Source organism: Marmota monax, unplaced genomic scaffold (assembly GCF_021218885.2).
Source record: "Marmota monax isolate L192 unplaced genomic scaffold, Marmota_monax_Labrador192_F-V1.1 WCK01_AAM20220418_F8-fsc00001, whole genome shotgun sequence".
Lineage (NCBI taxonomy): Eukaryota > Metazoa > Chordata > Mammalia > Rodentia > Sciuridae > Marmota > Marmota monax.
In genome coordinates, this window is record NW_026693777.1 from 455,839 (window position 1) to 475,775 (window position 19,937).

At 38.4% G+C, this 19,937-nt stretch overlaps 2 protein-coding genes and 1 non-coding gene across 4 annotated transcripts in view; 2 read left to right on the forward strand and 1 right to left on the reverse strand.

Moving 5' to 3' along the window:
* The window catches only part of Ppp2r3c (protein phosphatase 2 regulatory subunit B''gamma), a 40,847-nt gene extending 39,898 nt beyond the window's left edge, over positions 1–949 (reverse strand). Inside the window, exon 1 of the mRNA XM_046461365.2 lies at positions 811–949. Coding sequence (XP_046317321.1) covers positions 811–868 — 58 coding nt within the window. The 5' untranslated portion in view covers positions 869–949. The remainder of the gene's footprint in view (positions 1–810) is intronic.
* The window catches only part of Prorp (protein only RNase P catalytic subunit), a 140,484-nt gene continuing 121,453 nt past the window's right edge, over positions 907–19,937 (forward strand). Inside the window, exons 1-4 of one of the 2 annotated variants that reach the window (XM_046461360.2) lie at positions 907–1,031; positions 1,817–3,077; positions 7,411–7,458; positions 8,243–8,375. In XM_046461360.2, the coding sequence (XP_046317316.1) occupies positions 2,089–3,077; positions 7,411–7,458; positions 8,243–8,375 (1,170 nt within the window). In that variant the 5' untranslated portion in view covers positions 907–1,031; positions 1,817–2,088. Of the gene's footprint in view, positions 1,032–1,239; positions 1,456–1,816; positions 3,078–7,410; positions 7,459–8,242; positions 8,376–19,937 lie in introns of those variants that run through there. The other variant, XM_046461359.2, reaches the window with a different exon arrangement.
* On the forward strand, positions 9,088–9,171 carry LOC124104827 (small nucleolar RNA SNORA31). Its single transcript, XR_006855519.1, has one exon. It is a non-coding gene; the product is annotated as a small nucleolar RNA SNORA31 (small nucleolar RNA).

Below are 19,937 nucleotides of genomic sequence, written 5' to 3' on the forward strand. Positions count from 1 at the left end.
ACACTTGCACAAGGCTTTGGGTTTGACTCCCAGCATGGAAGGAGGGGGGAAAAAAAAGGAAGGGAATGGAATCTATGTTATCCAGTGCAATACTGAAACTACTCCTCTTGAGTAGGAGCATGAACTGTTCATTCAGACAAATGAGACAAAGTGTGTGGCCACCCATGGCCAGCAGCTGACAGAAATGGTAAATGGGAACACGTGAAGTTCTCCTTCGACTACTACTTTCTTAATGAGATATATTTTAAAAAGCAAACAAGGTCATCAGCTGAAGGTGAGGACAAACTGGAGGTTTGGGAGAAATTAAGTGTATAGTGAATGCCTACAGGAACACTTTAGGTTGGTGGATTGAGACAATTCACCACAGTTGTTTTTCTCCAGCCAATTTCAGCAGCCCTGTGAGAGTGTATAATAGGAAAGATTTAACCAGGTGGTTTATATGCCAATATGAAGGATAAGGGATAAGTAAAAAAGGAATATAAAATCTAAAATGGGGAAGGAGAAAAGTGAAAAGTTCGACAGCAAAAAGGCCGTAGGATCAATAAGTCCTAGTGAGGTTTAAGAGTTGTTGGAGCCAGGGTTATTCTGTTATTCCTCACAAGTCTAGATCAAGACCCTGGAAGTCAGAGGCTCAGGCTAAAGAAGTGTGGTTCAATCTTTTTGGAAGCCCAAAGTATACTCCACTCCGCCTCCTTTGTCCAGAGGTACGTCAGAAGTGGAAAGTACTGCTTTCACTTGCTCCTCCTCCCCTTTCTTCCCCCTCCTCTAGTTTAGGGCCGGGCTATCCCAGCAAGCGGCTCCCAAACTCACTGTTTGGATCGGTGTTGGGCGTCGCTAACCGCCTGCGAAGCACTTCTTTCCAGTCCATGGCAGAATTCCGCGCAGTAGCTCCGGCATTTGCTGTTTATTAACCGCTCCACCCCACCAGCTCGGACGTCAGAGCCTGCCAAACTCCGTAGAGATTAGGAAGGCCACCCAACCGCCATCTTTGATGTGGGCGGAAGTCTTGGCTAAAGGAAAAAACGGCCACTGTAGGTGTAACGGAGGATACAGCAATTATACTATCTGGGGGAAAGCAGAGATGCAAAATGCAAATCCGATTTGAAGGCTAGAATAAGGAAAACCGCGTATTTCTTAAGGGTTAGCCTTCGGAGCGTGTGCACCACGTGATTCAGGAGTTCTCGGGTGCTTCCGGCTTGAGAGACGCGCCTTCTACACAATTTTTTTTTCCATTCTTCTGGAGGCGCTAACGGTCTCTAGAATGTACAGACGCTTCAGTAGGGCTGTTTCCATCTCACCCCGCCTCCGGCACTACACGTTTCAAAATTGCCTTTTTTCTCGCCGCCAGGCCTTGCCCAACGCGTGCCACTCCCCGGCGTGCCCTCCGTAGCGCGGTGCGTTGTGGACACCGTAGTTTCCGCCGCGTCTAAGATTGGGTTAAGCCTGAGTACTGTGGTGAGTTGTTGAATGAAGTGAACTTAGAGAGATCCGTACAGAGTCGTGTCGGCGCCTTTCGAGGACCACGCTTTCTTATCTGAGTTGTTGGCGCGACAGACACCCCCCACCCCCCCGCCTCCTCCAGGACTCGTCTTTCCCGACCTGATGAATTTGGCGGCCTGGGGAGAGTTAGGCAAGGGAGAGGGGCCACTAGATGGCTTTCGTCGCTGTCGCTGCTAGTGGGACTGGGGTGGGGGCCTCTTGGTTTGGTTTTGACTTTAATTCCTCCTTTCCAGCGCCTATGGGATCCAACCCCTTTTGAGGATAGTGGTGAATCACTTGAGTCAAACTGCTTTCCTTCTTGTGCTTTTTTCTTCAGGTTCTCGGACAGGAATGTAACAGACACCAGAGAATCCCTTCTTTGTCTCCTGGCTTAGGACTCAGGACTGATGTTGGATATCGCCCGATCATTGCTTTTGTTGCTGTTGGTAGCCTCCAAAGCAGAACCTTGGTTTGACTGTAATACAAAAGGCGTCTCCTTTTTTAAAAAGTGGCGCTTTGACCCACTACTCTAAACCCCAATTCCTTAATTTTGTTGTGGAAGTAGGCTTTTCGGAACATCTTGATCACAGGTGCTGATCTCATTGCATAATGACTTTTTTGTTGTCAGGTATTCAAAGCTTTTCTAAGCTTTGGAAGTGCAGCCCATGCTTTGGGCTAAGCCCAGGGCACTCTTGCTGCTTCTTCCTCTCAGACTACTGTGGCATCAGGAACCAACAGAGATGGTTTTCTCTCAAAAGCATGTCTCCACAAAGTACCAAAGCTGGGAACGCATCAATTGCCAAGGCCAGATATCTCAGGAAAGGAGATGAGGGCAGTAATAAGCAAGTTTCTTCTGATTCTCCTCATCTTTTTGCAGCCGGAGCAGCTAAAAAGAGATCACAGATGAATCCTCAGAGTAACGATCAAGTCTTGTCACCTCTGAAGAATATTTCTATTCAACTCCCAACAAAACCTTTGAATTCCAAGGAGTGGGATAAACTTAAGGAAGACTTTAAAGGAAAGGCCAATTTTGAAAATTGGATAAGTTCACAGATGGCTCACTGCCATAGCCCTATAGATGTGGCTAAATCTCTGCTGGCATGGGTAGCAGCAAAAAACAATGGTATTGTAGGCTATAATTTACTGGTCAGGTATTTGTATCTCTGTGTCTTTCATAAACAGACTTCAGAAGTTATTGATGTCTATGAAATCATGAGAGCCAGATACAAGAGGTTAGAATCTGGGGGTTACAGTCTTCTCATTCGGGGATTGATGCATTCAGACAGATGGAGAGAGGCCTTGATGCTATTAGAAGATATTAAAAAAGTCATGACCCCTTCAATAAAGAACTATAATGACTGTATCCAAGGGGCTCTCCTTCATCAAGATGTGAACACCGCCTGGAATTTGTATCAGGAATTGCTAGGTCATGATCTTATTCCTATGTTGGAAACTTTAAAAGCCTTCTTTGATTTTGGAAAAGACATAAAGGATGATCACTATTCCAGCAAACTACTTGACATTCTTTTGTATTTAAGAAATAATCAGCTATATCCTGGGGAGTCATTTGCACACAGTATAAAAACATGGTTTGAGAGGTAATTTTGATTTTTCTTTATGTGTGTTTTCATTTTGTTATACCCAAAAGTAGCCCTTTTTGTTGTTGCTGAGAATCAGTCTATTAAGATTTTGCTTTTTTTCCCATCTCTAAGTAAGATTTGTTTTCCCTTTAAGACAAAGTTTTCTCTCTTTAAAACAAATAGTGATGTGGATGTGGGGTTATAGCTCAGTAGAGTGTCTAGCATGCACAAGGTTTGCTCCCCAGCACTACAAAAAAAGGGAGTAGCATAAACAATTTGTATTAATCTGTACCATTCATATAAAAAGGAAATTATAGAGCATTTATTTTTGTTTTCTGAGACATCTAGTATAATGTACATACTTAAGAATAGTATTTGTGTTGAGCTCTTTATATACCCTAGAGATTAGAGCTCTATCTGATGTGTGAGGGGTAAAAATTTGTTCCCAGGATGTAGGCTCCCTATTCACCTCAAGTATTATTTCTCTTGCTGAGAAAAAACTTTTTATTTTGAATCCATCCCATTTGTTGATTCTTGGTTTTAATTCTTGTACTATAGGAGTCTTATTAAGGAAGTTGGGGCCTAGCCCCACGTGATGAAGATTAGGGCCTACTTTTTCTTCTATTAGACACAGAGTCTCTGGTTTGATTCCTAGATCCATGATCCATTTTGAGTTAACTTTTGTGCATGGTGAGAGATAGGGATTCAATTTCATTTTGTTGCATATGGATTTCCAGTTTTCCCAGCACCGTTTGTTGAAGATGCTATCCATTCTCCACTGCATGCTTTTGGCACCTTTGTCTAATATAAGGTAGTTGTAATTTTGTGGATTAGTTTCTGTGTCCTCTATTCTGTACCGTTGGTCTACCAGCCTGTTTTGGTGCCAGTACCATGTGTTTTTGTTACTATTGCTCTGTAGTATAGTTTAAGGTCTGGTATGATACCACCTGTTTTACTCTTCCTGCTTAGAATTGCTTTAGCTATTCTGGGTCTCTTATTTTTTCAGATGAATTTCATAATTGCTTTTTCTATTTCTATGAGGAATGCCATTGGGATTTTGATTGGAATTGCATTGAACCTGTATAGTGCTTTTGGAAATATGGTCATTTTAATAATATTAATTCTGCCTATCCATGAGCAAGGTAGATCTTTCTATCTTCTAAGGTCTTCTTCTATTTGTCTCTTTAGGATTCTATAGTTTTCATTGTATAAATCTTTCACCTCTTTTGTTAAGTTGATTCCCAAGTATTTTATTTTATTTGAGGATATTGTGAATGGGGTAGTCTTCCTCATTTCCTTTTCAGAGGATTTGTCAGTGATATACAGGAATGCCTTTGATTTATGGGTGTTGATTTTATATCCTGCCACTTTGCTGAATTCATTTACTAGTTCTAGAAGTTTCTTGGTAGAGTTTTTTGGGTCTTGTAGGTATAGAATAATATCATCAGCAAATAGTGCTAGTTTAAGTTCCTCTTTTCAAATAGTTAGTCCTTTAATTTCTTTTGTCTGTCTAATTGCCCTGGCCAGTATTTCAAGAACTATGTTGAATAGAAGTGGTGAGAGAGGGTATCCCTGTCCTGTTCCAGACTTTAGAGGGAATGCTTTCAGTTTTTCTCTGTTTAGAATGATGCTGGCCTGAGGCTTAGCATAGATAGCCTTTACAATGTTTAGGTAAGTTCCTGTTATCCCTAGTTTTTCTAGTGTTTTGAACATAAAGGGGAGCTGTATTTTGTCAAATGCTTTTTCTGCATCTATGGAGATGATCATATGGTTCTTATCTTTACGTCTATTGATGTGATGAATTACATTTCTTGATTTCCATATGTTGAACCAACCTTGCATCCCGAGGACCATTTGTCCCAGCTATTCCTCTTCTTGGACTAAACCCAAAGGACCTAAAAACAGCATACTATAGGGACACAGCCACATCAATGTTTATAGCAGCACAATTCACAATAGCTAAACTGTGGAGCCCTTCAATGGATGAATGGATTTTAAAAAATGTGGCATTTATACACAATGGAATATTAGCACTAAAAAATAATAAGATCATGGCATTTGCAGGGAAATTGATGGCATTAGAACAGATTATGCTAAGTGAAGGTAGCCAATTCCAAAAAACAAATGCTGAATGTCTTCTCTGATATAAGGGGGATGACTCAAAATGGGGTAGGGAGGAAGAGCATGGGAAGAGATTACCTCTAGATAGGGAAGAGGGGTGGGAGGGAAAGGGAGGGAGAAGGGGAATTGCATGGATGGTGGAAGGAGACCCTCATCGTTGTACAAAATACACGTATGAAGATGTGAATTTGGTGTCAACATATCTTGTATACAGAGATATGATAAATTGTGGTATAAAGGTTTATTAAGAATTATAATGTAAATAATAATAATAATAATAAAGCTCATGTAAAAAAATAAATAAAAATTTTTTAAAAAAGAATATTTATAGCCAAGTTCATAGAAACAAAAGGATAGCCAGGTATACTGTAGCACATAATCCCTGAGCCTTTGGAGGCTGAAGCACGAGGTTCACAAGTTTGAGGCCAACAATTTAGTGAGAAAATAAAAAGTAAATAGGTCTGGGAATGTAGCTCAATGGTAAATTGCCTCTGGGTTCAATTCCCCAGTGCCAAAAAGAAAAAAAGGATATAGTATGTGACTAGAGCTGTCCTTAGGCCATATTAGTAGTTTTAGAAGTTCTGTTTGAAGTCTAGTGACTGGGATAATGTACTTATATTTATTCTGTCTAATCTCTGCATTCTATCAACTTCTATGGGTTAAATGGGATGAGATTCCTGATCAAATCTGATATGCAAGTATCAAAATTGAAACTTCATCTTCCTGGGTTTGGATCTTTCATGATTTGGCTGCTTTCCAAAGCTCTCTGCTTTCACTTTGTTTTTATACCTATTTATTGGTTTAGTCTTTGTTCTCATTTCTTCATCATTAGTGGACTTCAGGCCCTTTCCTTCCTCTTTTTTCTCTTCCTTTTTATAACATATGTTTTACAGAGCTTTAAAGTAGCAATTATGCTTAAATACCTTGACAATATCAACAGAGGAGGAGCCAAAGTGTGAAAATCTTCAGATTTTATTCTGTTATCAAGAATGCTGGTTTTGGAGTGGAGTTTTAGAAAGGTTATTGCATAAACAATGAGAAGAATAGAATGGAGAAGGATTAATATTGAAAACAGGAATACCTGTTTAAATGCAATTTTAGTGGGTGGGAGATGATGAGGTCCTGAATTAAGAACTGGGGAGAGAGGGGATTGGAATCAATAAGAACTGATGGTAAAAATGAAAGAGGAAAGTTAATTGAGAAAATAAATCAAATAATTTTTGAATGACTTCAGTTAGTCTAGGCACCATTGATAGACCCAACCTGATCTTTTCTTAAAATTGGGAGCCATCTCGCCACAAAGCCATGAAAAGATAATTTCGGCTTTACTATAAATTACTGCAAATTCTGAACCTGCTTGGAATGCCTGCCAGTGCCTTGAACTCACCCATGCCTGGCCCTCTGACCAGATAGCAGCCCTCTCTGAAACTTTAGTGACGCCTCACAAATCTTGGCCTTCCCTGGCCAGATAGCAACCCTCTCTGAGGCTCTAATGACCTTCATAAATTCTGATGTTGGGGCCAGGAAAAATGTAAACTACCATTAGTGTTATGCTTGTCAGAGTTCTGTTATCTGTAAACCCCCTTTGTGTAACTTTCTGGGCTATAAAGCTGGGCTGCAGGAAAGCTGCTGCTGCTGTCTTGTTCCCGCGGTTTTGGGTGGGAGAGGCAGCCTGGCCCGTCGAAAAAATAAGCTTGCTTTAATTTGATTTTAATTGGAGTCAGTGGTCTTTTCTTGCGTCCCGGTCTAACACTATAAGTATTTTGTAATATGAAATCTTTTATGATGGTATTCTCAACCTAATTAGGAATACAAAACCTGATCTGTTAAATAACAGTGATCTATAAGAATAGTATGAGAGATGAGAGAAATTATCCTGAGTAGGAGCACACTTTAGCAACTATGGAGAAGGTTAGAGTTGAGTTTGATTTAGAGGTTGTATTACTAAGATCATCTGCTTTTTGTATAGCTCCAGCGAAGATAGATTTAGACTTGAAGAAGTTGAGGATTGGATTACAGGTGAACCAATAGGAAGGAGGAGACCCAGTGGAGGATACCATTTGCTCTTTAGCCCCAACACAGTATAGCAACCACTCTTATAATTAAACCATTCTAGGGAAGTATCCTGATCCTTCAGAGTTATTACAGAGTTTCTAAATATAGTGAATATCTTTCAATTCAGTAGGAATCTAATCCGATGATTTGATTCCTTTTTTTTTTTTTTAAATAGTGTTCCTGGAAAACAATGGAAAGGACAATTCACCACAATCCAGAAAAGGTAAAGGATAATATTTATTTTTAACTTGTTTGATTCAGGGTTAGTAAGTTTTATTGCTATCGATTTGAAAATATGAAAGAACCCTTTAGGAATAAGATAATTAAGAGTATGTAATAGGGCTGGGGTTGTAGCTCAGTGGTTGTGTGCCAGCCTAGCATGTGTGAGGCAATGGGTTCAATTCTCAGCACTGCATATAAATAAACAAAGGTCCATCGACAACTAAAAAAAAAAAATTAAAAAAAAATAGAGTATATAATTAGAGTGCCCCGGGAAAGAGCCATTTTTTGCATATGGAGACTTTACAGTGCTCAAAATGTTTTTCTTTCCTGTTGGTACCATAAACCACTGTGAAGCCTTAGAGATGTTTGCACCTGGAGATTTGAGACACAGTTGTGTTTTAGGAATTACTTAAAAATTTTCATCCAATGCCTACTGATTTACTTTTTTTGGGTTTTCTGGCACACTAATATGTGATATTTTCAGGCTTTCAAGAAATCAGATGCAGGCTGGGGTTGTGGCTCAGTGGCAGAGTGCTTACCTCTCGCATGTGAAGCACTGGGTTTGACCCTCAGCACTACATAAAAATAAAAAAAAGCAAAATAAAGATGTTGTACCCATGTATAACTAAAAAAAAGAAGAAAAAAGAAATCAGATGCATGTGATGATCAAAAATGTCTTCATGTTCTTTTCTATTACCTTTCACTTTATTTGTGTCTTAGAATTACTAATTTTAGAAAAAGTACTTTTCCAGAGCATTATTTAACTTATAAAAATTTAATTACAGTGGTCAGTGTTCATGCTGTGGAAAAACCATGGAGTCTATTCATCTGAGTCCAGAAGAGTATGAATTTCTTAAGAGAAAAATCATAAGGGATGTAATAGATGGAGGAGACCAATATAAAAAGACAACACCTCAGGTGAGTCTAACAGTCTTTATTATATTCTTGGATTGCTTGTCTAGGGTAGGGCCCAGCGATTCTCTCCCCATAAAGAACAGATAATAAATATTACATGGTTTCTGGGCTATATAATCTCTATTGTAGCTTTTTGATTCTGCTGTTGTAGTTAAAATAGGCATCGACAATATATAAACAAATGAATGTGGCTGTGTTCCATTAAAACTGTTCACAGAAACAAGCAATAGGCTGGATTTGGCCCATGGCCACAGTTGTCAACCTTTCAGAGATTACTTTAGAATTTCATAGAATAATTGGTTTATACTATCATCTATTGAAGTCAGTCCTGTTACATGTAGGTGTAATAGGTGCAAGTAAATGAAAAAGACAAATGCTTATTCTTTCTTTAAGAGCTTCCAGAAAACTTTTCAGTAAACTCCTATAAAAACAACTTTTCTAGTCAAGGTAGTTTGGGGTAACTTATTAAAATTGCTCACACGTTTTCTTAACATTGAATTTGATTCGCTAAATCATATATAATAGTTTTATCTTGCCAATCTTCAGTTCTTTATGATGGGTACTTAGATTAAATTGAAGAGGGAAGATACTTTTGAATTGGTCATCCATGGGGATTATCTTTCTAAATTCTTTTTTTTTCTTCCTTTTATCAAGTAAAAATGAGAAGCAAAAATTGTTTTGGCACTCCCCTTGACTTTTCATTTTAATTTTTATAAAATATCCCTAGGTAGGATACAAAGGAAAAATCTCTGCACTTTCTGTTTTTATGGCAGACCAGATTGAACTGGGGAATACATCTGTAGGAAAGGAAAAAAAAAAAAAAACAAAAAAAAAACTCCATAGGTCATATGAAGACCTTTAAAGTCAAAATCTTGTCCACAAAATCCTCCAATTAAAGTCAAAATCTTGTCCACAAAAACAACATATCCATTTTATAGAATACCTTTTATCTAACTTTGTTGATGACAATTAACGTTTATTAAGTAACATTAAGTACATTAATTATCTTACATCTCATTTAATCCTTATAACTACCCTATAAGATACTATTTTATTATTATTTTCCATGTGGAGTCCTTTTCTTTCATCCCCCTGGAATTACCTGTTCCATCTATCAGGAATAAGTATGAGGAGAAGATAATACTTTAATTTCTGGTACATTGGGTTTTAGTGCCAGCAAAAGATCCAGTACTTGAGGTCCAATTTGGAGAAGAGAACTGCTGTTGGAGGTTTCAGGGGGCATCATCATTACAGTAAATTAAACCAAGGGTACCTTGCTAATAAAATCCAGGTCTGACTAACCCTAAAACCTTTGCCATCATACTCTTACAGTACAGTCCATAGATGCATATATACCTGACAGCCAGCTGATTGTCACAGCTATTAATACCTTGGGAATCTCTGACTTAAACAAATTCCTTTGTGTGTGTGTGGGGGGGGGTGTGCTGAGATTGAACCCAGGGCCTTGTGCATGCGAGGCAAGCACTCTACCAACTGAGCTATATCCTCAGCCCAACAAATTCCCTTTTAGTATAACAAATGTCTATTGAGCACTCATGTGTGTCTTCTGAACTAGGTGCTAAGATAAATACATGGTTGTATAAATCACGCTGGTTGTTATCAAAAACTTAACCCTTTCTGCTGTAGAATAGTGCATATTCTTCCCATTTTGCATCTTTTTATTTGGATGACATTTTTAATTCACAGAAAAAATGAAAAAATTAACAGAATGGACACCTACATTCTTGGACACCTTCATCTAAATAACTGTTAATGTTATGCCACATTGGTTTTCTCTGTGTGTATGTGTTTATGAACCATTTAAAACTAAGTTGTAGGGGCTGAGGTTGTGGCTCAGTTGGTAGAGCATTTTCCTTGCATGTGTGAGGCACTGGGTTTGATCCTCAGCACCACATAAAAACAATAAATAAAGGTATTGTGTCTGTCTACAACTAAAAAAAAATATATTAGAAAAAAAAGTAAGTTGTAGACATGAAGATCATTACCACACCCAGAACCTGTGACAGACTTTTTAAAGAAGTCTGGAAAATTAATCTTGTATGGGGCTTCACAAATTGTTAAAATGCAGATTCTAATTTCATTGTTTGGAATGGGGCCTAGAAGTCTTATTTCTTCTTTTTTTTTTTTTTTAATATTTATTTATTTTTTTAGTTTTCGGCAGACACAACATCTTTGTTTGTATGTGGTGCTGAGGATCGAACCCGGGCTGCACGCATGCCAGGCGAGCGCGCTACCGCTTGAGCCACATCCCAGCTCCTAGAAGTCTTATTTCAAACATATATTTCAAACAAGTTCCCAGTTGATGTGATTTTGGTCTTTGGACACATTTTGAATAGTGACTATGGGATGTCTAATTATCTGATTGCTTTCTTTTCATTAATTTGGTTTAAATGCCTTTGAATATACTATATACTCCCTTATTCCTTTTCTTTCATCCCTCTGGAATTACCTGTTCCATCTATCAGGAATAGGTATGAGGAGAAGATAATACTTTAATTTCTAGTATATTGGGTCTTAGTGCCAGCAGAAGATCAAGGACTTGGGGTCCAGCTTGGAAAAGAGAACTACTGTTGGAGGTTTCAGGGAGCATCATCACTACAGTAAATTAAACCATAGGAATGCCTGAGTTCATCCAGGAAGAGAGTGGGAAGAGTAATGGGTTCAGAACTTGGTGGGTGTGGAATGGGGAGCACCAACATAGGATAAAAGGTCAAAAAGTAGTTCCATTTAGTAGAATAGTTAGATTAACACAGTCTGTTCAGTGCAGTGTAACAGACCCTCAAATCCCATCTGTCTCATTTTGAATTCCATTTAACATTCTTTGATTTTTATCCCAGAATAGTATTATATTATGTGGACATAAAAAGAAGATTCATATATTCATTCATTGGTTGATGAACATTCTCTTATTTGGGGACCATTATGAATGAAGCTGGTCAGAATATTCTAATACAAGTTTTTGTACTTTATATTTTTGTATTAGTTCCCAGGACTGCCCTAACAAATTACCCACAAATCGTGTGAATGACAATGACAGAAGTTTATTCTCTCACTGTTCTGTAGGATAGAAGTCTGGAATTAAGGTGTTGCTAGGGCCATGCTTCTTCTGAAGACTAGGAAAGAACCCCTCCTTCCCTTTTGCTAGCTCCTGAAACTTTTGGCTCCTGGACATTGCTGGTGTTCCTTGGCTTTTAGCTGCACCATCCATTTTTTTCCTCTGTCTTCACATGACCTTCTTTGTGTATCTCTGTCATCTCTTTTTATAAGGGCTCTAGCCATTGGATTTATAGTTTGCTCTAATCCATTATGACCTCATTATAAGTAATTACATCTTCAAAGACTCTCTCCAAATAAGGTCGCTTCCTGAGGTTTCTAGTGGGCATGAATCGGGAGGGAATACTCACTATTCAATCTACTACAACTTTTGTTGTGACTATAGATAGAACCAGAATGTTTGGGTCCTATGACAAGGGTATGTGTAATATTTTAAGAAACTACCAACTTGATTTCTAACATTTATATTCCTACCAGCAGTGTATGCATGTTACAGTAGCTTCATATTATGGCCAATACTTAGTATAGTCAATTGCCTCGACCTACATGGCCATTAATTCAAGTAACCAAATAGGATGGTGAGGGGATGAAGAAAGGACAGACAAAAACACAAATAGAGAAAAAGCCAGGCCCCAGCGGTTCACTATCAACCCTGATAGGGAGATAGTGACCACGAACAAGCTTGGCATGTTTATTATATAATTTTTAACATCAACATTATTGTGATGTTATTATATAATTTTTAACAACAACATTATTGTGAGGGCTGGGGTTGTAGCTCAGTGGTAGAGTGCTTGTCTTGCACATGTGAGGAACTGAGTTCAATCCTCAGCACCAAAAAAAGATAAGTAAAGGCATTGTGAGGGAAAAAAAAAAAGCATTTATTATGAGAAAGTTTCTTCAAGATAAACAGAACTGAAGTTGAGGGTATAAACAGCCCAATTAGAACTATCAGCTTGCTCCCATAATTCTCTATCCCCAGGCAGCTGGTGTCTGAACTTCTAGGTCATGAACTGATAATTCTGTGGCTGGCACAGTACCTCCTTTTGAACAGGGCATCACCACAGCCACTGGGCAGTCTCAAATTGATGCCTTTGTTCCAACAGTTCCCAAGATGGGCATTGCTTCTGCCACTGGACAGCCCAAGGACCATAATTCATTCACTGCTCCCAAAAGTCAGTCTCTTTAACTTAAGCTATTCTAATAGCTGCAAAGTGGTATCATTATGATTTTAATTTACATTTTCCTAATGACTAATGTTGAGCATCTTTTTACATACCTAATTGCTGTCCACATATTTTCCTTGGTAAAGTGTTTGATAGATCTTTTGCCCATCTTAAAAATTGGGTGGTTTTCTTACTGAGTTTTAAGAGTTGTTTATAAGACTGGGAATGCAGTTTAGTGGTAGAGCACTTGCCTAGCTTGCACAAGGTTCTGGGTTTGATCACTAGCATTGGGAAAAAAAAAGGTTATGTATTTTAGATACAAGTTCTTTGTCAGATAAACATTTTTGTAAATATTTCCTTTCAGTCTATGGTTGCCTTTTATTTTAATAACTTTAAAGATTTTGATTTGATGCTGGCTTGGAGAGATCTTGACATTAGGATTTTCAAAAACTCCCAGGTGATTTAAAACTATAGCCAAGAACAACTGCTTATAATGTGAGATTTTAAAGAAACATTATATATGGCAGCTTCTTTTCTGTGGGATAATTTCAGGGGGAAAGCTCAGTTACAGAAAGTAAATATTTACAGTTGTTTAGTGTACTTAGACAACATAGCCAGCAGATGGCAATAGGGTAACATATAAAAATTATTTTAGGTTATGGCCTAGTCAAATAGATTAAAGGATTAATGAATTTCTTTTAAACTGAAAGGTATCTAATGTCATTTTTGTTTAAATTAGGTTAGTGGTAGTAGGTAAAGATGAAAGCTATAGATGTGAATTTTAAGGGAACAAAGCAGAACTCCAAATAATTTGTGTCCACTAATTTAACTATATGAAATGACATCAATGAAGATCAAAAAGTTGATTTGAAGCTAGGGGGATAGTGTGAGTTTAATATTAATCAGGTTCTTTTCCCTCTTGTTATCCTTTATTCTTAATATTAAATTACAAGTTTTTCCCCCTATATTCAGCTTCTCAGTTCTTGTGCCAGGCTCTACAGCACACACCTGTAATCCTAGCAACTCAGGAGACTGAGGAAGGAGGTTTGCAAGTTTAAGACTAGCCTCAGGAACTTAGTGAGACCCTGTCTCAAAATAAAAATAAATAAATAAAAATGGCTGAGGATTTGACTCAGTGGTAAGGCACCTCAGGGTTCAATCCTTGGTACAGACCCTTTTATATTCTTAAAACTTACTGAGAACTCCAGAGTGCTTTTGGTTTTTACAGGTTTATATGCCGCAGTCTGGCTGGGCACAATCAGGAGCCACTTGTCAAAAGAAACTAACTTTATTTTTAGAACCACACACGACAAACAAAATAGTCTCTCAGGAAAAACCCTCAGAGCCTCAACTGCCACCACCCGCTTTCCCCAAGCCTCTCTCTCCCACACAAGCTTCTCTCCACCTCCCACAATCCTCCTGCTCTTGAGTCACGTGGGCGGAGCCAAAAAAGTCCCCCAATGAGCAGCTCGGTGGTCTGAAAGGGCAGGGAAACAGTCCAATGAGCATCACCGCAGAGGAGCCAATCAGCTAGATGTTGCTGGGGCCGAGGAGCCAATCAGCTAGATGTTGCTGGGGCCGCTGTGAGCCAATCATCAGCCAGCAGCTGGAAGTTTGCTGGCAGCTGGAAGTTTGCTGGGGCCCCTTTGGCTGTGGCTCTCAACATCTCCCCCTCTCTGTTTAAACAACAAGCATGTGGCTTAGGGACCGTGCCTGTTAGGCAGTCCAATTCAACATATGGTCCTTACCCGTCATCGGATGAACTGACCTCTAGGCGTCAGCCTCCTGTCTTAGGTTGGTACCACTGCAATTGGATCATACCCGTCACTGACTACCGGTCCAGCATACAGCCATACTTGTGGATAGGCCTTTGCACCTGTGGGGGGGTGAGGTTCTTTGCCTCACTTCTGTTGGCCCCCAAATTTTAGACCATCACTAGTAGAGGAGGATGCAAAATGCCATGACATTAAGCCAATTGAGGGCTCCTAAATTGTACCACCGGTGACACCATCAGCAAAAATACTCCAGCACTACCACAATTCGCTGTACCAACAGATAGTTCACAATGCATACAGGTGAGCTCACAATGTTCAGGCAAGTTCTGCAAGCAGTTCAGTGATGGCTATTGTAGAAGGTGTAGATTGGTTTTATCTTTCACTTCACCAGCACTGGGATGAAGATAGGAATTCTGGCAATAATGGCTAAAGAAAAAATTATGTAACATTCCAGAAGGCACTAAAAGAAAACAATTTTCTTAACAATTTACATTGTCTTCACCGGCACTGGGATGAAGATAGGAATTCTGGCAATAATGGCTAAAGAAAAAATTATGTAACACTACAGAAGGCACTAAAAGAAAACAATTTTCTTAACAATTTACATTATCTTTAAGAGAATTATTAAATATAATGAAAAGGAAAGGTAAAAGTAAACAAACAGATCTGTTAACCTTCTTTTTTGTTTACATATTAAAACAATCCTCAACAGTTGTTTACCCAATTTAAATTAAACCCTATAAATCACGTGAAAAAAAAATATTTGGATCCATTTTATCATGAGCGCTCATCATATATGATATATGGACATACGTACATTCAAACATATAACACAAAACACAAGTGTGCACACATAATATAATACATACAACACATAACATTATAGTAAAGGCCTTATAACTTTTTACAGGTGAAATCTCCATTGCAATGTTTAAAAACTCTATAGTCAAAAAATAGAACTGATCAGCAAAACATTAACCTAGGTCTGTATGAGCTCAAAAAACAAAATAGAACTTCATGATATGGCAAAGGGCAATAATAAAATAGATATTGAAAAAAGCATCCTGGTTCTGTTGCAGATGTAAGAATAGCCAAACTGGAGTTTTGGATATCAGTTGTTATGGATTTGAGCCAAATCATCTTCTTTTTGGTCTGTAGAAATCGCTTTAGTTAATCTTTCTGGAATCCAAATCGGCTGCTGTTCTCCCTGTGGAAACACATAAACAGACCCCCGACTCCAGACAATCACTGGGTCAGGACCTTGGTTAATCTCTCTGGAATCCAAATCGGCTGCTGTTCTCCCTGTGGAAACACACAAACAGACCCTCGACTCCAGACAATTACTGGGTCAGGACCTTTCCATTGTCCTGTTAGAATATCCTTCCAAAGTACCTTGGGCTTATGTACATTTTTTGGACACATATGCCTTTCCGCAGCACTAAGTCCTGATGAATCCAAATTTAAAAAGTTTAGAGTAAAAAGGGTTATTTTAAGTTTATCTTTGGGGAATATATACCCCTTCCCAATTCCTTCTTTTTGCTTTAATAAGTACATTTTAATAGTTTGATGAGCTCTTTCAACTATGCCTTGTCCCTGTGGATTGCATGGGATTCCTGTTATATGAGTAATGCCAAATGTTGAGCAAAATTGTTTAAAAGAGGTAGAAGTATAACCAGGGGCATTATCTGTTTTTAACTGTTTTGGAACACCCACAGTGGCAAAATTTTGTAAGCAATGAGCTATAACATCTTTAGTTTTTTCTCCGGCATGAAGGGAGCCCATCAAAAATCCAGAAGAAGTATCAACTGTAACATGCAAATATTTTAATTTTCCAAATTCTGGCAAGTGTGTGACGTCCATCTGCCAAATATGGTTAGGTATCAATCCTCTAGGATTGACTCCAAGATTAACTTGTGGTAAAAAGGTCACACAATTTTGACATTGTTTTATTATTTGTCTAGCTTGTTCCTTAGTTATTTTAAAACGCTTTTGTAAAGTATTAGCATTGACATGGAACTTTTTATGAAAATTTATAGCTTCTTCTAGTGTAGAGAAAATATGTATGTCATGTGTAGTTTTATCTGCTAAATCATTGCCCAAACTAAGGGCTCCAGGCAATCCTGTATGTGCCCTGATATGTCCTATAAAGAATGGATCTTTTCTGTCCCAGATTAGACTTTGTATAGTGGAAAGCAAAGAGAAAACAGTAGAAGAAGGGGAAATCCTACCAGCATCTTCAAGAGATACTATAGCATTAACTACATACTGACTATCAGAAAATAAATTAAATACAGAATCTTTAAACATCACAAAAGCTTGTAAAACTGCATTAAGCTCTACCTTTTGAGCTGATTGTTTGGGTACTAAAAATGTAAAAGTTTGATCAGGGGTAACTACTGCTGCTGTACCATTATTTGACCCATCAGTGAATATATTTGGAGCATTCATGATAGGTGTTTTTCTTGTCATTTTTGGAAAAATTACAGGATGCAATGACCAAAAAGACAATAAAGGATTAGATGGTAAGTGGTTATCAAATGAAACATTAGATTTGCACATGATTATTGCCCAAGTATTTAACTCATTAGCTAACTCATCAATTTGATTCATAGTATATGGAGTAATAATTTTATTGGGAGAAATTCCAAACACTCCCTTTGCTGCTTTTATTCCTTTGAGTATTAATTGTCCTACAGCCTCAGGATACCTAGTAAGAATAGTGTTAGGAGAATAAGATAAATGTATCCATAATAATGGACCTTCTTGCCAAAATACTCCTGTAGGAATATTTTTTGTTGGTAGTACAATAAATAATAAAGGCAAACTTATATCAATTCTATCCAAATGCATATTTTCCATATATGTTTCAATGATTTTTAATGCCTTTCTTGCTTCAGGCGTTAACATTTGGGGTGAATTTGGATCTGATGGACCTTTTAGGATATCAAATAAAGGTCCCAACTCTCCTGTTGGTATACCTAAATAAGGCCTTATCCAATTTATGTCTCCTAATAACTTTTGAAAGTCATTAAGTGATTTGAGTTGATCTACTCGTATTTGAATTTTTGGTGGACGGACCATGGTTGAGGATAATAGAACTCCTAAATAATTAATTGGAAAATTTAATTGTACTTTATCTATTGCTATCTCTAGATTATAATTTTTTAATAAGTTTGTAAGTGTGGCATAACATTCTAGCAATGTGTTTTTATCTTTGTGTGCTAATAATACATCATCCATATAGTGAAATATTTGTAGTTCAGGATTTTGATTTCTAAGTGGCTGGATTACTTTGTTAACATAAATTTGACACATAGTTGGGCTGTTAGCCATCCCTTGAGGGAGTACTTTCCATTCATATCTCTGATCAGGACCTTCATGATTCAGTGCAGGGATAGTAAATGCAAAACGTGGACTATCCTCAGGATGAATTGGAATTGAAAAAAAACAATCTTTAATATCTATAACTAAAACATACCAGGTTTTTGGCAAAGCAGACAACTGAGGAATCCCTGATTGAGCAGGTCCCATAATAACCATCTCATTATTAATGGCTCTTAAATCTTGCAATAATCTCCATTTACCAGATTTCTTTTTGATGACAAAAATGGGAGTATTATGGGGAGATACAGAAGGTTGTATATGTCCTTCTGCTAATTGTTGTTTGACCAGGTCATGGGCTGCTTGTATCTTTTCTTTAGTCAGGGGCCACTGAGGAACCCATACTGGTCTTTCTGATTTCCAAGTAATTTTTATTGTCTCAGTGGCCCTTTCTGAAAATCCAACCCATGTCTGTCTGTTCCTTGATCTATTTGTATTGGTGCTGCTATACCTTGTTCTTGTTTTTCTAATCTTTTTCCTTTCCTAAAACCTTGTCTAGTCATAATAGTGGGTGCATTTTGGTTGATGTTATTTGTTAATGTCAAACCTAATTGATCTAGGACATCTCGTCCCCATAAATTTATAGGAAGATGATCCAATACATATGGCTGTATAGTTCCTTCACATCCTTCAGGATCCTTCCAATCTAATACCATTGCACTTCTATGGGGATTAGTCGCCACTCCTAGGCCTCGAAGCGTTTGAGTGGCTTGTTGTAATGGCCAATGTTTTGGCCATTCTTGACGAGAGATGATGCTAAGGTCTGCACCTGTATTCAGTAGCCCATTAAATTCATGTCCTTGAATATTTAGTTTTAGCATGGGGCGAGAATCTAAATTTAAAGAAAGCATAGCCCAATCTACACCTGTGGAGCCTAATCCCTTGGAACCTCTTTCTACAGTACGACTGGAAAATTTATCATGTAGGCTGGGTATTATTAGTAACTGTGCTATTCTATCTCCTGGTGAAATTACTGATATACCCTTTGGAGAACTGGCTATAATTTTTATTTCACCTTCATAATCGGGATCAATTACCCCAGGACTTATCATAAGTCCTTTTAGAGTAGAAGAGCTGCGTCCCAATAATAAGCCTACTGTTCCTTTGGGAAGAGGTCCTTTCACCCCTGTGGGAATGGTTTGAACTCCCATCTCTGGAGTTAGTACTGCTCTGGCGGAGGCGCAGATGTCCAACCCTGCGCTCCCTCTGGTTTGTCTGATGAGGGATCTGATGGACAATGTGTCCTGGGCACTACCCTGATGGGGTTGCTGGGTTCCTCCAGTGCTCCGTATATTTGTGGTTTGGGGCCCCGGAGCATTGGGCCCCCCTGTCCATTTTTTGGCAATGGAGCCCGATGCCTTTCTCCACGATATCGTGGATAAACACCTGGTCCTTGTTCGTTTTTTGATAATGGAGTACCCTCTATGGTGGTTTGAGAATGGCATTCATTAGCCCAATGTCTCCCTCTACGGCATCGTGGGCAAATACCTGGTATTCTACTCCTTTGATACCTAGTTTTGTTAAACCCTCCTCCAATGGGGCAATTCCTTTTAAAATGTCCTGTTTGTTCACAATTGTAGCATGTTCTTGGCCTGGCATCTAAAGCCTGTTTTACTGCAGCTGCCACAATTTGCCCTTGTTCATTAATGTCTCTGGCATCTAAAGCCTGTTTTACTGCAGCTGCCACGACTTGCTCTTGTTCATTAATGTCTCTACATAATTTAATATATGTGTTTAAATCTTCATGTTTCCATGGTCTAATGATATCTCTGCACCAACGATTCGCTTGCTCATAAGCCAGGTGTTTTAGTAATGGCATTGCTTGTTCTGTATTCCCAAAAACTCTGGTAGCTGTTTGAATAAGCCTATCTACAAATTCAGCATAAGGTTCATTAGCTCCTTGTATTACCTTAGATAATTGACCTTGTAAACCTCCATGTCCTTGTAAAGTCTTCCATGCCTTAATTGCATCTGCAGCAATTTGTGCGTATACGCCAGGATCATATGCAATTTGTTGCTGCTGATCCTCATAAGGTCCCTTTCCTAACATCATATCTAGATTTCTCTGAGGATAACCAGCTGCTGCATTTCGCCTAGCCGTCTCCTTGCAAAATTCCTCATTGGCAACCTTCCATAACAGGTATTGTCCTCCATTTAGCACAGCTTTA